The 21,515-nt window shown below is 44.2% G+C and overlaps 1 protein-coding gene across 2 annotated transcripts in view; it reads right to left on the reverse strand.

Annotated features, from left to right (window-relative positions):
* LOC144893228 (uncharacterized) overlaps nucleotides 1-21,515 on the reverse strand; it is a 109,097-nt gene that overhangs the window by 18,755 nt on the left and 68,827 nt on the right. For both annotated transcript variants that reach the window (XR_013624255.1, XM_078782979.1), the window contains exons 13-15: nucleotides 12,928-12,965; nucleotides 1,008-1,074; nucleotides 615-707 (exon numbers count right to left, since the gene is read on the reverse strand). Coding sequence is in view for 1 of the 2 variants with exons in the window: in XM_078782979.1 (XP_078639105.1) it covers nucleotides 615-707; nucleotides 1,008-1,074; nucleotides 12,928-12,963 (196 nt within the window). In the remaining variant the exon portion in view is untranslated. The remainder of the gene's footprint in view (nucleotides 1-614; nucleotides 708-1,007; nucleotides 1,075-12,927; nucleotides 12,966-21,515) is intronic.

Below are 21,515 nucleotides of genomic sequence, written 5' to 3' on the forward strand. Positions count from 1 at the left end.
ATTCCTGCAGGTCGCACAAGATCTGCCAGCAACCCTCTTATGGTTAAACTGCCAAAATCTAGACTCTCTTCTCACCTTCACTCCTTTATTCCTCGTTACTCCCATCCCTGGAACAAACTCCCTCACTCTCTTCAATTCCACTCCTCCCTCCAGGTCTTTAAAACAGCTGTTCACCACCCTCTCTTATCTTGCCCCATCCAAAACCTTGATCTCTTCTACCCCCGTCTATTCACCCCAGATCCACTTTTTTTTTGAAATACCGACTTCTTTCTTTCCTGGAAGTTCTAGCAGTGTCCATGTGTTTTATACCTTTACCACCCCCCCCCCCACCTTTCTATGCTTCCTCCCCCCCAAGCCCCCACCGTCCGACGGAGTTGATCTTCCGTTGTCCCTATTCTCTGCTGTTGTACTTCTGTGCTTCCCTCTTTCTGCCAATTTTGTCTCCCGCTCCCTTTATTGTATGTTTTCTGTGTCAGTTTTTTTTTGTGATTTTTGTTGGATTCTTACCCGAGCCTCGATCTTGTATCCAAAAAAAAAACAAAGAAGGTTATTCACGTAACAAAGAATAAAAACCAATAGAGAGTGTACGAGTGGGTGTAAGAAATGAACGGTACCTTCAAATGAACAGTCGTGAATCAGGGCTGCCGGTTTTAGTTCAAAGTTGCGTTTTGCCAGAGTGGAGTGGTTCTTATCACCGATGCTGCAGTCTTTGGGACGGGGTTGAACAAAAATGGAGAAAACTATCTCATCGACGGGAAAATGCACAATGACCGGAGACACATTCTCTTAAAAAATGTATTCGTCTTTGGAGCCAATGTTTCCTCATCAACATATTTTCAACACGATCTTGAGAAAGCACTGAAATAATAAAACAAAAAGAAATTTTATGCCTGCAAAAGAAAACGTCAAAAGGGTTTGAGATTATTTTTAAGGAATAAATGATAAAAAGTGCAACCTGATGGCTGTTTTTTCCTTTTTTTCTGAATGCAAATAACTCGATACGATACCTGGTTGAGCTGCGGTACTCAGCAGACAGGATGCATCCGTTTCCAAAGGTGGTGGGCTGTGCACCAACTGCAAAGACACGCACACAAATCACGACACTGCACACCTTTCTTGGCATGTTTTTTTTATAGCTCATCTGGAACGTAGTTCCGGTCAGCCTATGCGATGGCGCGTCGTCCATCCGTCAGTCCGTAAACACTTGCAACTTCTTCTCCAAAACTGCTGTTGTGATTGTGACGAAACTTGGCACAAATGATATTTCGGATGCTGCAACTCAAGTTTGTCGAGGTCTTCGGGGGACTACCGTGATCAAAGTGGATCCAAGTTTGACCCCTCCATCCCCTAAAATAGGAATTTGCTTTTTCCTCTGAAACTACACATACTATTTCGATGAAACTTGATCACAACCTTCATCACCCGTGATGTATCAAAGCTTGTTCACGGAATTAAAAAAAAAATCAGGCCCTAAGGTAGTCATGGAGGGAAGGAGGGGAGGGAGGGTTAACCCCCTAAAATAGGTATTTTTTTTGTTTGCTTGTTTAAAGTCTTATGATTACTTTAGTATATGATTGTACATGCTGCCCTGTCTCCAAGCAACCATTGAAATTGGCTTAAAATACTGTGATACTGTTTAAAATACCTTTAGTCAGTGTAGAATACTGTCTTATTCTACCAGGTGAGTGCCATGGGGGTATTGCCCCTATTTTTAAAAAATCTACATTGATTATATTGTATATTGGTCCACAGACCATCATGCACTTGCAGAAAAGTATGTACAATTTTGTAGACAAACTGAATGTAACACAGCTAGAATGGGAAGGGGAAAAGCGGGGACGAAACAGGAAAGGAACAAACTAACCGGCAACTAACAGACAAAAAGAGGTGAGGGAGACGGGGAAATATTATTACCTCCGCGACCAAAGGTTGATGGAGGTTATGTTTTCACCTCTGTCTGTCTGTCTGTTTGTGAACAAGTATCTCAAAAAACGTTGTGGCCGGATTCGGACGAAACCTGGCAGAGAGGTAGCGTATGTGACAAGGATGAAATGATTAGATTTTGGTGAAGATCCAGATTCGGATCCGGCTACTACAATTTTTTATGTGATTCTTCACCATTGGGAGATTGGGCCAAAAATGATACATAGCAGGATATCTCAAAAAGTTATCGACGGATTTGGATGAACCTTGGTAGACAGGTTGTGTGTGTGACAAGGACTAATGGATTCGATTTTGGTGAATATCTGAAAATGGATTCGGATATGAGAATTATTTAATTTTTCTAAGTGATGCTTCACCATTGATAGATCGGGTTAAAACTGATATATAACCTGATATTTAAAAAAGTTATGGACGAGTTATGAATAAACATGGAGGAACGAGTTGGTTAGGTGACAAGAACAAGCCGACTAGATTTTGGTTCAGGTCCGAATCCAGATCCGGCCTATCAGTGGGATACAAAACGTAAACTGTTCACCAGGCGGAGGTATGCTCGCTACCAGGTGCTGTGCTAGTTATATCATATAATCATAGATAATTGAATGAAATATGAATGAATGATCGTTTTGACGCCATTTTTCCCCACGAGAGCGGGGGTTAGCCTTGCGGGCCCCATAACCTCATGGTTCCCTGTTTGAGGCAATGTTTTTATGGCAGGATGCCCTTCCTGACGCCAACCCTTAGTCGCCTCTTATGATGCGCAGGTATATGGTGTACCTATTCTAAATCGGGGTACACACCGTGATCATTCATCCCAGCAAGCTGGTACTCAATTTGCCGACCTCGGAAGGATGACAGGCTGAGTCAACCCCCCTGACGTTAATTCAGCGATAGATCGGGATTCGAATCCAGGATCCTATGATCCCAAGCCTGCACCCGAACCGCTAAGGCAACACCAGGCTTATAGATAATTATGCGATAGATAATTCTATCGACACGATATCGATAATATACGATATCATAATATACGATAGATAACACCAACCACTAGATAATTATACGATATAATTAATTATTATTTCAAAAGTAAATCTCTGTACGAAGTTACACTCACTGACTGACAGATAGACGACAATAGACTCTCTCATCCCTTCAGGAACGGCTGAGAGTAAACGATCTATATCAAGGTAGATCTGTGCGTGGACACACTCACTGACGTCCAGATCGATTACAATAGTCCTTTCGGTGAAAAGGTGTGAAGATCAATAGAAATGAACATGAAACATTCTGAAACAAACAAGACGAACTGGCTAACAGGACGAACTTAATTTTGTTACAGCTCAAGCAATAAAAGTGAAAAAAACTAAAAATGTATCTTAAAATGAAAAGCCCATCCGCATCTGATTTGTACTCGAACGAAACTATATGAAAACAACAGCTTAAAAAACAACTGGAGAGTTCATAGAATACTTTCGCCATGCTTTCTTGAGAAAAAAGGACGTGGACATGGGCTGGAAGCGGCAAATTGGATTGGTCAAGATGATGTAAAATGCTGTAATATTTTGTCCAATTACTGCTAAAGGAAAGGTTTTTGAAAGTGGCCAAAAGGGCGATTTGTGTTCTCCAGTGTTCAAATATATATTTTCAATTGAAACAAAGTAAAAGTTTTTAAAAAGATAAAAAAGATTTTAAAAGTTGTAGATTTTTTTGGAAGTTTACCACCGTTGATGCAGCGTCTTTCACACCACCTTAGTTAACACGTTAGTTATTTGTTATTAGTTATATTAGTTATTATATTATATATTATTATGAGTAATATTATGATCATTAGTTATTACATTATATATTAGTTATTATATTATATTAGTTATGTCATGAGTTAATAAGTTATTTGTGCTTGTTTGTATCCTTTCTGACATCCTCAAAAACAGTAAGTTTGATGATTAAATTGTTTTCAATTCTATTTGACTGCCAGACAGGCAGAGTGACAATATGATCTCACTCCACTCAGCACATGAGCGATCAAGACAAATTCGGAGCCAAAGTCCTGTTAAATTACATGTTCAGTTTCTTATTCATGTTGCAACTCGTGTTCAAAATATAACGTTCGATTGGGATTAACTTGTTCCTCGATCATAAACTGACGTTGTGGACAGACAGACAAACTGAACAAATTGCTTAACCCCACTTTTCACTTCATGCCACGGAGGAAAACTGCAACATAATTAGCTCACCTGGACTTCAGTCCGGTGAGCTTATGTGATTGAGCAGAGTCCATTGGTAAGTCAGTCAGCCAGAGAGTGAGTGAAAGCCAAAGTCAAAAGCCAAAGTCAGAGAGTCTGTAAACACTTCAGTCATTTTCGGGGAACCAAAGATATGATTTTGATGAAACATGGCAACATGCTTCATATCTGATGCTTAGCGAAGGTGCATTGACAGCATCAACTTCTGCGCTCATTAACTGGTTGAAATCAGGCCTAAAACGCAAAGAATACCTGCCCTTACCTTCAGAGGGCATTGCATCAGCAGCAAAACTTGATGACGTCATTGACAGTTGCTGCTGATGGATGTGAGTTTCAGGACCCGTGCTCCTATTTTTAATGAGTGTTGTCCATAATCTCACAATAAAGGCTTTTTGAAAATTTGATGACAAAAGCTCAATTTATGGTTTCAAAAAAGTTATAACCAGGAGGCACAAGCAAACCTGCACACACACGCAAAACCCATCTCCCGCTACCTGGAGGACGGGATAATTATGGCAGAGTCGTTCGGATGGACATCTCACCTCGTTTTCCTGACGCCGCCACTGGTACCATTTCATCGCTTTGGGATAGGTTGGAGGAAAAGATCAGGAAGTTAACTTTTGAACCCCATTGTTTGCAATATCTTTGATGTACATCAGAACATCTAAGAGCCATGCTGTAAATATAAAAGCCATGCTGAGCAAATATCCCACGGTGTCTTACAATGAAGAGTAGGTTTGCGTTATCATCGGCACCCTGAACAAATTACAAATGCCTGTCCCAACCTACAGGAATGATGTAACCCGCAGCAACGTGCTGCATATCAGAGAAGATACCCATCTCCTCTACACTCTCCCCTACCTTATGTTCCCTTATGAACAGTACATCTCCTATTTATTGCAACCTCATAATTCTAGCCCCACTCCACACGGATGTGGAAAATAGATGGCCTCAGCTGCTCTGCAAAAATTGCTCGTCAATGGATTGGTGGACGGTATACCAAAACTGCATGGTGTTAGCTGACTGAAGCTATAAACAGGATATGCACGTATTATCGGAGAGGATAAAACAATGAAAACCAACAGGCTTTAAACTCAGGATGATGCAAATGGGGAAATAAATGTTTTCCACTCTAAATATGAATCAATGATGTATTTTTAAAAAGCTCGTTAATCACACATCTAACATCATCTGACACATCTGACATTTGACATCTGCCATCTGTCCATGTGTGGCTCACACATCTGACCATAAGATGTAACAGAAACTTTAAACATCAACGTATGTAATTGCATCGCAGTCTGCAGTTACTGTGAAACGAGACAAAGTCTAACAGTGGCAGAGCCATGCTGGTAAAATATTAAAAACCACAAACACACATGATTAGCTTTTTATCGTGTGAAGTCCTTCCTTGGCACACCTGAGCTCCTCACCACATACAACGCTTTCATCCGCAGCTCAATGGAATACTGTTCTCCCCTCTGGGCTGGTGCTCCTGCCTCACATTCAGCGCGGCTTCACGCTGTTGAAACCAAACCTTTCAGAATCATTGGAATCTCCCGCGATGAAGCTGACTCCGAGGACCTTTCATTCACTCACCGCAGGCAGGTTGGTGGTCTTTCTGTCTTCTGCCGACTCCTATCTGGCCTTGCTCCCCCAGCTCTCTCTGTGCTCTGTCCCCCAAATATTCCTGCAGGTCGCACAAGATCTGCCAGCAACCCTCTTATGGTTAAACTGCCAAAATCTAGACTCTCTTCTCACGTTCACTCCTTTATTCCTCTTTACTCCCACATCTGGAACAAACTCCCTCACTCTCTTCAATTCCACTCCTCCCTCCATGTCTTTAAAACAGCTGTTCACCACCCTCTCTTATCTTCCCCCATCCAAAACCTTGATCTCTTCTACCCCCGTCAAGTCACCCCAGATCCACTTTTTTTTGAAATACCGACTTCTTTCTTTCCTGGAAGTTCTAGCAGTGTCCATGTGTTTTATACCTTTCCCACCCCCCACCCCCACCTTTCCATGCTTCCTCCCCCCCAAGCCCCCACCCTCCGACGGAGTTGATCTTCCGTTGTCGCTTTTCTCTGCTGTTGTACTTCTGTGCTTCCCTCTTTCTGCCAATTTTGTCTCCCGCTCCCTTTATTGTATGTTTTGTGTGTCAGTTTTTTTTGTGATTTTTGTTGGTTTCTTACCCGAGCCTCGATCTTGTATACCAAAAAAAAAAAAAAAGGTAATTCCCGTAACAACAACAACAACAACATGCATTTTAAAGGCCATTTTCCCTGCTAGAGCGGGGGTTAGCCTTGCGGTCCCCATGACAATCTTCTCCATTTTGCGCTATTTTCTGCATCTCTCCTTGTTAACCCCCTTGCCCGCATTTCTTCTTCCACCATCTTTAGCCAAGTCTTTTTCGGTCTTCCCCGTCCTCTGCTTCCTTCTACATTCATTTCCATCACTCTTCTCAACCAGTCACTTTCATCCTTCCTCAACACATGACCAAACCATCTCAACCTGTTCCTCTTCACAGCATCAATCACAGGCTCTATTCCCATCATCTTTCGCAATTCATCATTTGTCTTCCTCTCTCTCAACGATACTCCACACATCCACCGAACCATTCGCATTTCCACCCTTTCCAACCTTCGTTGCTGCTCTACGTTCATTACCCATGTCTCGCTCCCATAAATCATAACACTTCTCACACATGCAGCATACACCTTTCCCTTCAGCTTCAACGACACTCCCCTCATCATCAGCACGCCACCCAGTTCCCGAAACTTCTTCCATGCACATCTCACTCGAGCAACCGTTGCCGAGTCTGATCCACCTTCTCCATTCAGCATGTCTCCGAGGTAGCAAAATGTTTTCACACCTTCCAGCTTCACGCCGTCTCCAAGATCCAACTCAACATTTCCGCCATCTGCAGCTCCCGCTGTGCACACCTTACATTTGAATGTAGCTGCCACACTGGTTAATGACCCTCTCAGACCACTACATTTTTGATGAACCAACTCAGCGCACATTGTACATTGAATGGAGTTCAATCCGACACCCTTCCTACACACAGCACAGGGCCACTTCCCAGTTCTTTCCACATCACCACATGCTTTACCACTTGCCATCACCTTCGTCTTTCCGATATTCACCTTCAGACCTTTTGTCTCCATACATTCCTTACACGTGTTCATCTTTTCCTTCAGTCCATCCATACTTTCCGCAATCAACACCAGATCATCTGCATACAACAACTCCCAAGGTAAACCTTCCTTTACGTTCTGAGCCAGCACCTCCATCACAGCTACAAATAGTAGTGGACTTAGTACCGACCCCTGATGCACTCCCACCTTCACCTCAAACTCACCACTGTTCCCGTCCTTCGTCCTTACAGCTGTGCGCGCTCTTTTGTACATTGCCATCACTACTCTGATCAACCATTCCTCCACTCCTAACTTCCTCAATGCCCATGTCAATACTTTGCGTGGTACCCTATCGAATGCTTTCTCCAGATCAACAAACCCAAGAAACAACTTCTTCCTCTTCTCCATGTACTTCTCCTGCAACTGCCTCCCAATGAAAAGCGCGTCTGTCGTTCCTCTTCCTGGCATGAATCCAAACTGCATTTCGTCGATCTTCACTTTCTTCCTTATCCTCCTCTCCAACACCCTTTCCAATACCTTCATTCCATGCTCCAATAACTTTATCGCTCGGTACGAGCCACACTCCAGAGGGTCACCTTTCCCCTTGTATAGAGGAATGAGGGTACTCAGTTCCCAATCCACTGGAATGCGGCCTTCTTTCACCACCAGATTACAGATCTCTGTCATTCTCTTCACACCCCAACTTCCTGCTGCCTTCAACATATCTCCCACAACTCCCGTCGGCCCTCCCGCTTTTCTACCCTTCATTGCTTTTATCGCTTCCTCAACTTCCTTCTCAGTTATCTTCTCTGCCGGTCCTAAAACAGGGTTACTCTCTATGTTGCCATCCCATTCATTCTCTGTATTCAACAGCATTTCCATATATCTTTTCCATCTTCCTTTAATTACATCTGGGTCGACAACGATTTGTCCCACTTCATCCTTCAAGCAACTCACCCCCATCACATCACACCTCTCTTTCGCTATCTGCTTTGCAATCCTGAATACTGCTTTCTGACCCTCTTCCGAATCCAAGCGTTCTCCGAACATTTTCCTACATGCCTCCTGCGCCTTTGCTACCTCTTTCTTTGCAGCCTTCCTGGCTGCCTTATAACTTTCATGCTCTGCTGTTTCTGCTCCCGTACCCTTCGCCTTCTGCCACTCCTTGAACTTCTTCCTCTTCTCGTCAATCCTCTTTCCAACTTCATCATCCCACCACCATGTTTCCGAGTGCCTCGGTGGTCCTTTTGTCCATCCACATACCTCACCAACGGCTCCCAACAGACAAGCTTTCATTGACATCCAACCACTTTCAAGCTCAACCACATCATCCTCGACCCTACTCAGCCTCTCTTTTAATGCCTCCCTTACTGTCACCTCTTTCAATCTCCACACCTTCATTCTCGGTTGGTACTTCACCCGCCGAGCTCTCCTCGCACCTTTCACCCTTACGTCGCAGACAACCAAGTGGTGCTGTGAAACAGCCTCCTCCCCCGGGATCACCTTTGTGTCCCGGAGGTGCCCCCTATCTCGCCTACGCACCATCAGGTAGTCAACGGTTGTCGTCGACCCACCTGACGTGTATGTAACAAGCTTATTATCCTCTTTCTGGAACTGAGTATTACAAATCAACAATTCAGCTCCATCAGCAAACTCCAAAATCCTTTCACCTTCTCCATTTCTCACACCATATCCGTAACCCCCATGAACTCCGTCAAAACCATCCATACTCCTTCCCACATGTCCATTTAGGTCTCCTCCTACCACAACAACTTCCTCATCTTTCACGTTTTCCATCAGCTTCTCTATCGCACACCAGAACTTGTCCTTTTCTTCATCGCTTCGACCAACCTGCGGAGCATATCCCGAGATGACGTCACTCTAGTCACACTCACCACACTGTCTACAAACTCCTCAGAAAACAGGACACCAACACCATTCACGCCCTCCGGGCAGCCTTGCCACACAAACTTGTATTTCTGTCCCTGCCTACCCTTCACCATTCTCACACCACTTCCCTTCCATCTCGTCTCTTGCACACAACATATGTCCACTCTTCTTCTGACCAATACTTCCACCACTTCTCCTGATCTCCCTGTCATTGTCCCTACATTCCATGTCCCAAACCTCAGAAACCGATCTCCACTTCGGGCTGTACCCTGCCCATATGTAGTTGTAATTGTCATGGTTCCCTTTTTGAGGCAATGTTTTTATGGCCGGATGCCCTTCCTGACGCCAACCCTCTTATTCGTCTCTTACGACACGCAGGGATACGGTGTACCTATTCTTATCCAGGGTACACACCGGTATCAGTTTTTTTTGTGATTTTTGTTGGTTTCTTACCCAAGCCTCGATCTTGTATACAAAAAAAGAAAAAAAAGAAGTTATTCCCGTAACAAAGAATAAAAACCAATAGAGAGTGTATGAGTGGGTGCAAGAAATGAACGGTACCTTCAAATGAACAGTCGTGAATCAGGGCTGCCGGTTTAAGTTCAAAGTTGGGTTTTGCCAGAGTGGAGTGGTTCTTATCACTGATGCTGCAGTCTTTGGGACGGGGTTGAACAAAAATGGAGAAAACTATCTCATCGACGGGAAATTGCACAGTGACCAGAGACACGTTCTCTTAAAAAATGCATTCGTCTTTGGAGCCAATGTTTCCTCATCAACATATTTTCAATACGATCTTGAGAAAGCGTTGAAATGAGAAAACAAAGAGAATTTTAGGCCTGCAAAAGAAAACTTCAAAAGTGTTTGAGATTATTTTAAAGGAATAAATGACTCAAAGTACAACCTGATGGCTGTTTTTTTCCTTTTTTCTGAATGCAAATAACCCGATACGATACCTGGTTGAGCTGGGGTACTCAGCAGACAGGATGCATTTGTTTCCAATGGTGGTGGGCTGTGCACCAACTGCAGAGACACGCACACAAATTACGACATTGCACACCCTTCTTGGCAACAGCTTAAAAAACAACTGGAGAGTTCATAGAATACTGTTACGGTTCTCCGCCGCCCTTCTTACCCTTACCGAGGGGGGATTAAGCCCCTTGTTCTTTCTGGGCTTGGCGGAACCGAGAGACTTGAAATGCCTCTTCCGGGCGAACGCAAGGTAGGGTTTTGGGACCAAGTCTCGCTCGTACCTAAATCCCTGCACTGCCACGGAAGCGGGGAAGCAAGCCTCGCACGTGCCACGTGTGATTTTGGTACAATGAGCGGATTGAGTACCACGTGGTCCGTGCATTTACCGTTACATTTTGGACCCCGATTAAAGCGGTTCTACTCGTACCACGCTTAGCCAATGAGGAAATCACAAGAACGATCGAATGGAAGGAAGAACACAGGTTTAATTATTATTCCCACACGTATGTACAATGATCGGTATGCAGAGACACAGAGAAGCACTTAATCAGTCTTATCCTGAACCCCCAGACTCGGGCCCATCACACCCACACAGGGAATTGCAGGCAGTTTGATGTTCCAGCCAAACACGCCGACTTAGTCGTCCAGGAACAGCCATGTCCGGCTCTCCACGGTCCCAGCACGTCCCGCGAAGAAGGCACGCAGGCGATGGAAGGATCCTCGTAGAGCGTCTCCCGAACAAAAGGCAGCCGATGAGGTAGGAAGGAAAATACGCGTCTCTCAGCGCGGCTGGCGGTTACACAGCACATTATCACTCGCGTAACTCAATGCACTGTACGTGGCTCAGCTTCAAGCTCAACAGAGCGTTGCTTTCATGTGAGCGTGTATCCTGGTTCATGTGCGTCTTTCTCCACTCAATGCCAACCCAGTCCTCTTACTGCTCTCTTCAATGCAGGTGCTCGCGAGTCCTCCTCATCAGTCCTCTTGGGAGCTTTGCGCAACCGCTTATATTGACACGTCCCGAACCTTCCCGAACCTTCTCGAACCTTCCAACCACGCCCTGTGACGCAGTGCTGCCGCCACACCCTCTGAGCCCTGATTGGCGGCTCGCGCTTACCGTCAGCTCTTCTGCCGCCCTCATTCGGTCCCGCCCCGACCCCCCTAGGCCTGCCTCATGTTAATTCGCGCCAAAAGAATTGAAGGCCGCACAAAGAGGCGTGAGGCCAGGGAGGCGGGATCAGGCAATGGAAGTAGGAGTAGGACCTATTCTCCTTACTCTACTCAACGCAGAACTAACATAGGAAAAGGACTAAGCTCACAAATACTAAGAGATAACTATACTATCGCGAGGCTACATGTTGTTTGTGTGACTAACTATGAGAGGGAAATTTAACCTTTATTATACTGACTGTTACCAAAACTCAAAACCGCAACAATACTTTCGCCATGCTTTCTTGAGAAAAATGGACATGGACATGGGCTGCAAACGGTAAATTGGATTGGTGAAGATGATGTAAAATGCTGTAATATTTTGTCCAATTCATGCTAAAGGAAAGGTTTTTGAAAGTGGCCAAAAGGGCGATTTGTGTTCTCCAGTGTTCAAGTATATATTTTTAATTGAAACAAAGTAAAAGTTTTTAAAAAGATAAAAACGATTTTAAAAGTTGTAGAATTTTTTTGAAAGTTTACCACCGTTGATGCAGCATCTTTCACACTACCTTAGTTCACACGTTAGTTATTTGTTATTAGTTATTAGTTATATTAGTTATTATATTATATGTTATTATTAGTAATATTATGATCATTAGTTATTATATTATATATTAGTTATTATATTATATTAGTTATGTTCTTCGTTAATTAGTTATTTGTGCTTGTTTGTGTCCTTTCTGACATCCTCAAAAACAGTAAGTTTGATGATTAAATTGTTTTCAATTTTATTTGACTGCCAGACAGGCAGAGTGACAATATGATCTCACTCCACTAGGCACATGAGCGATCAAGACAAATTCGGGGCCAAAGTACTGTTAAATTACATGTTCAGTCTCTGATTCATGTTGCAACTCGTGTTCAAAACATAACGTTCGATTGGGATTAACTTGTTCCTCGATCATAAACTGACGTTGTGGACAGACAGACAAACTGACCAAATTGCTTAACCCCACCTTTCACTTCATGCCACGGAATAAAACTGCAACAAAATTAGCTCACCTGGACTTCAGTCCGGTGAGCTTATGTGATTGACCAGTGTCCATTGGTAAGTCAGTCAGCCAGAGAGTGAGTGAAAGCCAAAGTCAGCGAGTCTGTAAACACTTCAGTCATTTTCGGTTGAACCAAACATATGATTTTGAAGATACATGGCAACATGCTTCATATCTGATGCTTAACGAAGGTGCATTGACGGCATCAACTTCTGCGCTCATTAACTGGTTGAAATCAGGCCTAAAACGCAAAGAATACCTGCCCTTACCTGCAGAGTGCATTGCAGCCGCAGCAAAACTTGACGTCATTGACAGTTGCTGCTGATGGATGTGAGTTTCAGGACCCGTGGTCCTATTTTTAATGAGTGTTGTCCATAATCTCACAATAAAGGCTTTATGAAAATTTGATGACAAAAGCTCAACTTATGGTTTCAAAAAAGTCATAACCAGGAGGCACAAGCAAACCTGCACACACACGCAAAACCCATCTCCCGCTACCTGGAGGACGGGATAATTATGGCAGAGTCGTTCGGATGGACATCTCACCTCGTTTTCCTGACGCCGCCACTGGTACCATTTCATCGCTTTGGGATAGGTTGGAGGAAAAGATCAGGAAGTTAACTTTTGAACCACATTGTTTGCAATATCTTTGATGTACATCAGAACATCTAAGAGCCACGCTGTAAATATAAAAGCCATGCTGAGCAAATATCCCACGGTGTCTTACAATGAAGAGTAGGTTTGCGTTATCATCGGCACCCTGAACAAATTACAAATGCCTGTCCCAACCTACAGGAATGATGTAACCCGCAGCAACGTGCTGCATATCAGAGAAGATACCCATCTCCTCCACACTCTCCCCTACCTTATGTTCCCTTATGAACAGTACATCTCCTATTTATTGTAACCTTATAATTCTCGCCCCACTCCACACGGATGTGGAAAATAGATGGCCTCAGCTGCTCTGCAAAAATTGCTCGTTCATGGATTGGTGGACGGTATACCAAAACTGCATGGTCTTAGCTGACTGAAGCTATAAACAGGATCTGCACGTATTATCGGAGAGGATAAAACAATGAAAACCAACAGTCTTTAAACTCAGATGTGACAGAAACTTTAAACATCAACGATTGTAATTGCATCGCAGTCTGCAAGTCGAACAGCGGCGAAGCCGGGCTTGTAAAATATTACAAACCACAAACACACATGATTAGCTTTCTAAACAGTCGCTTATGCTGTTTACAACATTAAACAAAGAAATTTGGAGGAATCCAGACATCCATAAGTAAAGTTTTACTTCCAGAACTGAGCGAAGATCTACTGTAATCTATAGACCCCACAAGAGTTGGAGGTGTGCTCCTTTACCAAGCAGCTCGCTAGCGCTTGCCTAGCCAGCCGTTCCTTAACGGTTTTGAATGGAGTGCATGCTCAAATGCTTAAACCTCTTCGCGATCTCTCCACAATAAACTTGGTAAATGAACACACACCCAATGTTCTTGAGGCCTGACCATTGATCTACTGTAATCGATGTACCCCAGAGAGGAATGACCTTTGCCTTTGACATGACTCAAGGTGAAAGAGAAAATTGTATTCAGAGCAGGAGCACATTTACCGTTATTTGCAGGTTTCTTGCCCAGGAGGGATGGATGACTCAGGGTTCCCTGAAACAAGAACGTTGAGGGCTGGAATCAGGATAATTCAAGGTTAAAGGCTCAAGATTCATTCCGATTCCGACAGAGCACTCCATAGTGGCAGCAATTGCAGTGTAATAAACCAGTATTAGGCGTCCACGACCATCCTTGACTATGTTGTGGATTGCCGGCTTTGGCCCTCACTTTTTGACCTTTTTTCCTCTGGATGTTATGGGAGGGAGATTATGTTTTCATCCATGTCTGTCTGTGAATAGTGTACCTCAAAAAGTTATGGACTGATTCACATGAAATTTGTTGGACAGGTTGTGTGTGTGACAAGTACGAAATTATTAGATTTTGGTGAAGATTTGAATCCGGATTCGGATCCGACAAGATTTTTAAGCGATTCTTCACCATTGAGAGATCGGGCCAAAAATGATATATATCACGTTATTTCAAAAAGTTATGGACAGAATCAAACGAAATTTGTCGGAGAGATTTGCTGTGCGACAAGGACGAAATGATTTTCTGGTTCTTGTCTTGTACGTTCGTTGTCTCCGTAACCGCTTGAGCAATCGACACGAAAGCTTCAACGTAGGAGCGCCTACTCAGGGAGAATTATTGAACGTTCCCATGGTTCTTTTGAATTATTGAAGGCTTCAGGGAGCAAGCACTCTCCCTCCCACAGATCTCCCAATGTCCCTGCTCTCCGCTGTTGTACTTGTGTGCTTCCCTCTCTCTACCCATCTTGTCTCCCGCTCCCTTTTTGTTTTGTGTGTCCGTTTTTTTTTGTGATTGATGTTAGCTCTTACACGAGCCTCGATCTTGTATGCAAAAAAAAGAAAAGAAAAAAGAAGGAAGTTACATGATTGGATGTAAAATGCGACCGGTGTTCCACAAAGTCTGTTTTCTGTTGGCATGGGTCGCAGGTGTTTCACGGAGCTGGAATAAACAGCCTCGCTCGGTCGAATAAATAAAGCTGAGGGTGTTCTTGTGGAACATACTTCGGAAGAGATGCACTGAGTGCTTTGCAATGAATGCCGAACGTGTTCTGTGTGAAGAGACCCGGACACGCATGCGCAAGGCACGCACACAGGGCTGCGAATGCGTCACACGTCCCCACAACAAAAGTGTCGGATTCTGACCGGGATAACGGCACGTGATGCTGACATACTGTGATCGACCATTCATACTAAATGAAGAAACAACCGCACATGGAACATTCAGCAGCTCTTTGGTCTGCACAGTATTTGATGTCGATGTGGAACTCACCATCCTCTCCCGTTCGAGCCTTTTCAGGATCTCCGTCAAAAACATTTCGATCTATTAAGAATGTTTCTTAACTCTCCTCGAAATCAAACGTCTTCTCACCGTTTGCTCAGATTGCCTAAGCGACGTGACGTCACAATAACAGATAACTGTAACAGTTTTGTTGCGACCCTGTTGCCAATGCAATGCATGACGTCACTCTTGCCGTTTACGTCAAACTTAACGGGGAAGTCGGGACTTATACAAGGCGCTCACCTCTGGAGATTATCTTCAGTTTCATTTCCTTCACTCGACATTCCTTGAGATGATGTTTCCTGAAGAACGTTGTCGGAATTCGGAAACATCCACACAAGAACACCACAGCATGCACACCTGAGCAGGTGTGTTCAGTTACCAAGCGGCAACTAACGCTCAAACAACATTTATTTGAAATTTAAAACCGCTCAAACAACATTTATTTGAAATTTAAAACCGCCCATGCAACGGAACGGAGTGCTCGGCACCGCTTAAATAACATGGCGGGCTCCACGAAAACATAAATAAATGGGGAGGGCCTGCACCAATGTTCCGCCATCCCTTAGGTATCCCGTTTGCTCGTCCTCGTTGGTGGATGTTAAAGAGTCCATTGTGAAGGTGAGGAGACCTATCCCTGAGATCCAGATCAATTTCCAAGTTTCTACCAGCTTCAGTCGAACATCAGTCATGACCACCTAGTTCGTGAAAGACTTGGGGCACAAACTGGTCCCAGGACCCAGGGTGATCAGAATTACCAGGTAAATTGTGAAATGTTTATCTTGCACATCGTGAAATTTAAATAAGGTGATTTTAACGTGCGTAATCTATATAATAATACCGTAAGGACTCGACTTTGTTATCCCTTTTACGCCGCACCCAGTGACCCCATGCCCACGGCACTAATGCATTTTCCATCTACGAACCGCGCTCTTTGTTTATCACGTACAGCCATACTCGAAAAATCTGAATTCGCCGACTTTGGGACCCAAAAGCATCCGATTATCGGCCGATACGACGCCATCTTACGACACCATCGTATTGGCGTCTGCTGGGCGAAGGCGATGGTCAAATGGTCTTTATCGTCATCTATCTATAATTCCAGTAATCTCTGTGTGTCTGTCTGTGTGTCTGTGACCGCTGTTTCTCGACAACCACGGGTCCGATATACTTTTAACTTGCCAGGTATATTGCTGGGGACCCGAGGATGTGCCTTTTCAAGGTTTCATATTAATCGGACAATTACTTACCGAGCTATGTCCAAAAAACGATTCAACCAATCAGAGAGCAGCGAACGATCGCGTGTGCCGGCGTTGCGAATGGACCAAACCATTCCATGTAAATAGAGGGGGGGGTTCTGTGGTCGTTGCGAATGGACGAAACCATTTCATGTAAATAGAGGGGGGGGATTGTCACTGTACTCGCAAGCCGTTCGCCGTTCGCTTTGGCGTTGCGAATGGACCAAACCATTTCATGTAAATAGAGGGGGGGGATATAATTTTAGATAGATATATAGTACGGGCAGGAAGAGAATGCGATGCAATGCGATGAAGAAGAATCCATCTGTTCCGCCATTTGTGCCGGTGTCATCGATGGCGGTGCACGCTAACCTCATCAGGTGGGTTTACCATAATTTCTTCCATATATAACAACGAAGTGAAACCGATCAGCAGCCCATCAGTATCTGCTCTATTCACGGTGCTTAAGTTAATCCTTCAAATCATTTTAAAACAACCCAACGTTGACGAAGCATGGCATACGAGGCCCGTTCAAAAAGTTCACGGAACGACGTACTCTCAAAGGTCTGAGACCAAAATGTTTGTTTTTTTCCCCCCTTACACAACGGAAACAACAACTGGATAGGTAGGGCGGAGGCCTACGCTTACGTTTCGCTCCTGCATCTGCCACCGTTCATGATTATCAAAGTAGGCTTTACTCTGTTCACGATAAGGTAGAAATCAGTGAGGTGTATACGAAGAGATAAAAGGATGGCATTGACTTCGAGACGGTACGTGATAGTTGGCTGCGGCTGGCTGATGCCACGTTTTTTTTTTTCCTAAGTGCCATGGATGCTGATGGACATAATAAAGGTATCGGCTGATCTCTCATCGTAATATTACCCGATGGAAATGAACTGTTTCTTTGTTTGTCATTTCCTGTGCAATAATGTCAAATTGATAAGTCAGACAGCCTTTTCTATTGACAGCTGCTCTCCTTTTCAATGGCATCGTCTATTGATATGCATGTTCTTCTTTCATATAATTTTACACATTCACAATCAGTATTTCAATTCTTGCAGACATTGGAAAGGAAGTTGACTCACAGGCCAACTCTCTGGCTCAATCACAGGCCGACGCACAGGCGATGTAATTGTGAGTAGCATTTTTGCACAAGTGAAAATTGAAAATACACGTTTTTGGTATGTGGCTATGTTATTTAGTGTTTGTTTTGTCTCTAACAATATAAAATACAAAGTCAGGAGGTGACACTTTATACACAGTGTAAGTTGGATTCTACAAAGTTTTCTACAAAGGATTCTACAAAGTGTCGCCTTTTTCTTGATTTTGTTCACACAAATCCAACCCACACCATATAGTCTCATAAAAAATGGCCAGAGTGGTGCTATGCCGATTCCTATTACGAATCCATTCATTTTTCAAAAGTATATCGTAGCGTTGTCATTTAAGTAGATTGCAATAAATACGTTGTTCATATACGCACTCTTCATTCTCATCTTTCTTCCTAACTCTTACTCGGACAAGCAAATCCCCTATGCCATCCATATTGGTACACTCTATCCATACACCACATCCTCCCTTCCGTGGATGTTCCACGGGTTTCGGCTAGTAGTAATAATAATAATAATTAATGTTCGCAGAACATCGATTTGGATTGAGGTAAACAGGAGCGGATTCCCGCCTGCGGATTCTGCTCTGCTTTTAATATCCCATTCAGTGAAAATACTTGTCGCAGCAGAACCTGTCAGTCTGTGACGAATCCTTTATTTTCAATAAACTTTCATCAAACATGGAGTGCAAATAGACACGAAACTGTTCATTTAAACTCAACGCTTTCTCAGAGCACACGACGCCATTCTTCTTCTTCGTCAGTAACTCGTCCAACATCCTCAGCCGGTCCTCGGTCCATCGGGAGATCGGGATGTGCCCCCCCTCAAGTCCCCTTTCCACCCCTCACTTGGCCACAAGCTTCATTTCTGATGCCTCATGAAAGTGTATTGACCGCATAAAAATCTGCGCTCATCAAGGGGAACTACAGGGGTGTTTTTGCCCACCCCAAGATAGGTATTTGCTCTCTTCTCCGAAACTATACAAACAATTCCAATGAAACTTGATCACAACCTTCATCGCCCATGATGTACCAAAGTGTGTTCACGGCATTAAAACATCAGGGTGTAAGGAGCTCTGTGGGGGGTTTGAGTGACTGTTGCTCCTGATCCAGCTGAGCTTCAGGACCTGCGGTCCAATTTTTTTTGGTGGGGTGGGGTTATATTTCTGTTTATTCTGGGCCCTTTTCCTTCGTAAATTACACATACTGCAGTTACCTTGAAATCCACAACAGACTGTAAATAATGGCAGTTTCCCAGTCTGCACATGCATGAATGGCATGCATCAGCGATGCAAATAACTGCTGATTTCCAAACATGTTTGATCTATTTGAAAAGGCTATGGTCTGAGTCAATGTTGTTGTTATTTCGTATGCAGCTTGTGGCTGCTGATTGCATCATTTTTCTGGAAGCGCGTCAGTGCCACTGATGCAGTGCCCCAATTACCAGAGCTGGTACTCAATTTGCCGACCTCGGAAGGATGACAGGCTGAGTCAACCCCCCTGGCATTAATTGAACGATCGACCGGGATTCAAACTCAGGATCCTGGGATCCCAAGCCGGCACCCTAAACGCTAAGCCAACACCAGGCTTGTCTGACTCAATGGCGGATTATAACGGGGGCAAATAGGGCATTTGTTCCGACCCCAGATCTTGACCGGCCCAAAAATTGAGTGAATAAAATGTTTTTATGCAGTTTCTCATTTACAAATGAAAATAGCTGTCTGGACGTGGTCCAAATTTGGTGATCTATTCTGTTCTTACCAAAATATCGTGGTATGAGGGAGTGAGCAGGGAAAACTGTGGAGTGAATTGTGCGAGTGAGTGGTGTGTGAACAATGTGATTTTCCGTGTGCATTAACAGTATAAAGAAGGCTGTGCGATGTTCCGAGTGAGTGAACGGTGTAAGGAGGGCCGTGAGTTGTTCCGAGTGAGTGAGCGGCATGGACCATGGGGGGGGGGGGGGAGTGGTGGGGGGGAGGCGAGGAGGGGAGGGGCGTGAGTTGTTCCGAGTGAGTGAGCGGCATGGAGCATGGGGATGGGGGGGGGGGGACGAGGAGGGGAGGGGCGTGAGTTCCCTGTATATATGTGTGTGGGTAATCAATTAAATGAGGGAAATAAAAAACGTATTTTATGAATATAATTCCTTCAACTCAGACTTAAACCACCTGAGGGGTTTCAGACTATTTAATGCTTCACCAAGTCTCTCTGCTCATTTATTTTTTGTTATTTTTTAAAATTGTGTTTCTGTGTAAATATGAAACACATCTCATAGGAAAAGATATGATGGTGAAGGAGCTGTGCTCCCACGTAGTCGGAAGAATGGACACGACAAAAAGCTGGAATTCGTCCGAGTTTCTTTATTGTCACAAAACAACTCGGGTACTCTGAAAAGCCCGTTTATCGGGCAGCAATATATATACACACATTATCCCGGAGCGTTTGCCTGGGAAAGGCGAGAGGGGGTGTGGCCGGGGGTCCTGGCCGCGGCCTGGCAAGTCGAGGGCGGGTATGCCTGGGCATGCCCGGGCGTCCAGGACGCGGCCTGGCAAGTCGAGCGGGCGTGGCCGGGCATGCCCGGGCATGCCCGGGCGTCCCGGCCGAGGCCTGGCAAGTTGAGCGCGGGCCTGCCCGGGCGTCCTGGACGAGCCCGGCATGGTGATCGCTCCGCGTCCTTGGTAGGTGCAAGGCGATTGTGTAAACCCAGCGGTAGCCGCTACAACTCATTCTATTATGCTTGTTGGTGTGTCTTGGACGACTGTGGGATTTCGTTTGTCGACTGTGGATATATCATTCGTTGATCTTTTATATTTTAGAACGTCCCACGTACTGCCCAAGTGCGCTGCAAATGCAGGTGAAATGAACGAAACAGCTTTGAATGCGAACCTGCATTGGAACAGCAAAACAGTGTTTCTCCAATTTGAGGATCTTACTAATCTGCTTAATGGTTTGTTTACTGTAAATGCTAATTACTGTCCTTTATTCACAATGTACCTTACTTGTTCTGTGGCATTTAATCGTGCTGTGTATGTTATCTTCACTGGGCTAGAGTTTGATGTGCATGACTGTCTTGGCCAGACTTTACCACGTTGCTGGTTCAGTTCACTCGCTCATCATTTCCCCAGAATATCTTTCTCGACATTATTTTTACTCTGCGCACGAAGCGAATAGCGAGGTTAAGCAATTGGTTCATATTGTCTACAGACGTCAGTCTATGATCTATTATGATCCTTAATTTCAATTGAATGTTAAATTTTGAACACTATAGAACATGAATCGGAACACGAACCTGCAGTTTAGCAGTAATTTCGCTCTGAATTTGGCAAAGTGTATGGAATCTTGTCCCAATCACACATGCGCAGTAAGGTAAAAAAAAAATTAAGTCTGCCTGTCTCTCTGGCAATCAAAAAAATCGAAAATCATTCCAAATGGGAGGAGATGCCCCCATGTTGAAAATTTTGTGTCCATTAGATCAATAGTTGCAGAGAAAAACTACATGGTATTCATCGAACACTTACCCTGCGCAGTCAACTTGTTGCGAGGCAACTCTTCTGTTTTTGAACATTTTTTTATTTGATCCAATATGGCTGCCAGACCACATGAGCGATGACATCATAAATTTATATTTAGTGGGGCAGATATGTGAAAAAGATGTTCATTTCCGGCAGAAAGTGTGAAATTTCGCATACAGGGGTATTTTGGGGCGCTGATTTCAAAAATTGGCGGATCCAAGAGATCTAACCAATGGACCGGCCGCCATCTTGAATTCCAATATGGCCGCCAAGACGAAATGTTGAAATTCCCTATCTTGGGTTCTAAATGACCTGTGGCGCTGAAATTTGGTACACAAGGGTATGTTGACATGCTGAGTTCAATAAT

The sequence above is a fragment of the Myxine glutinosa genome, chromosome 8 (genome assembly GCF_964187855.1).
Source record: "Myxine glutinosa chromosome 8, kmMyxGlut1.1, whole genome shotgun sequence".
Taxonomy (NCBI): Eukaryota; Metazoa; Chordata; class Myxini; order Myxiniformes; family Myxinidae; genus Myxine; species Myxine glutinosa.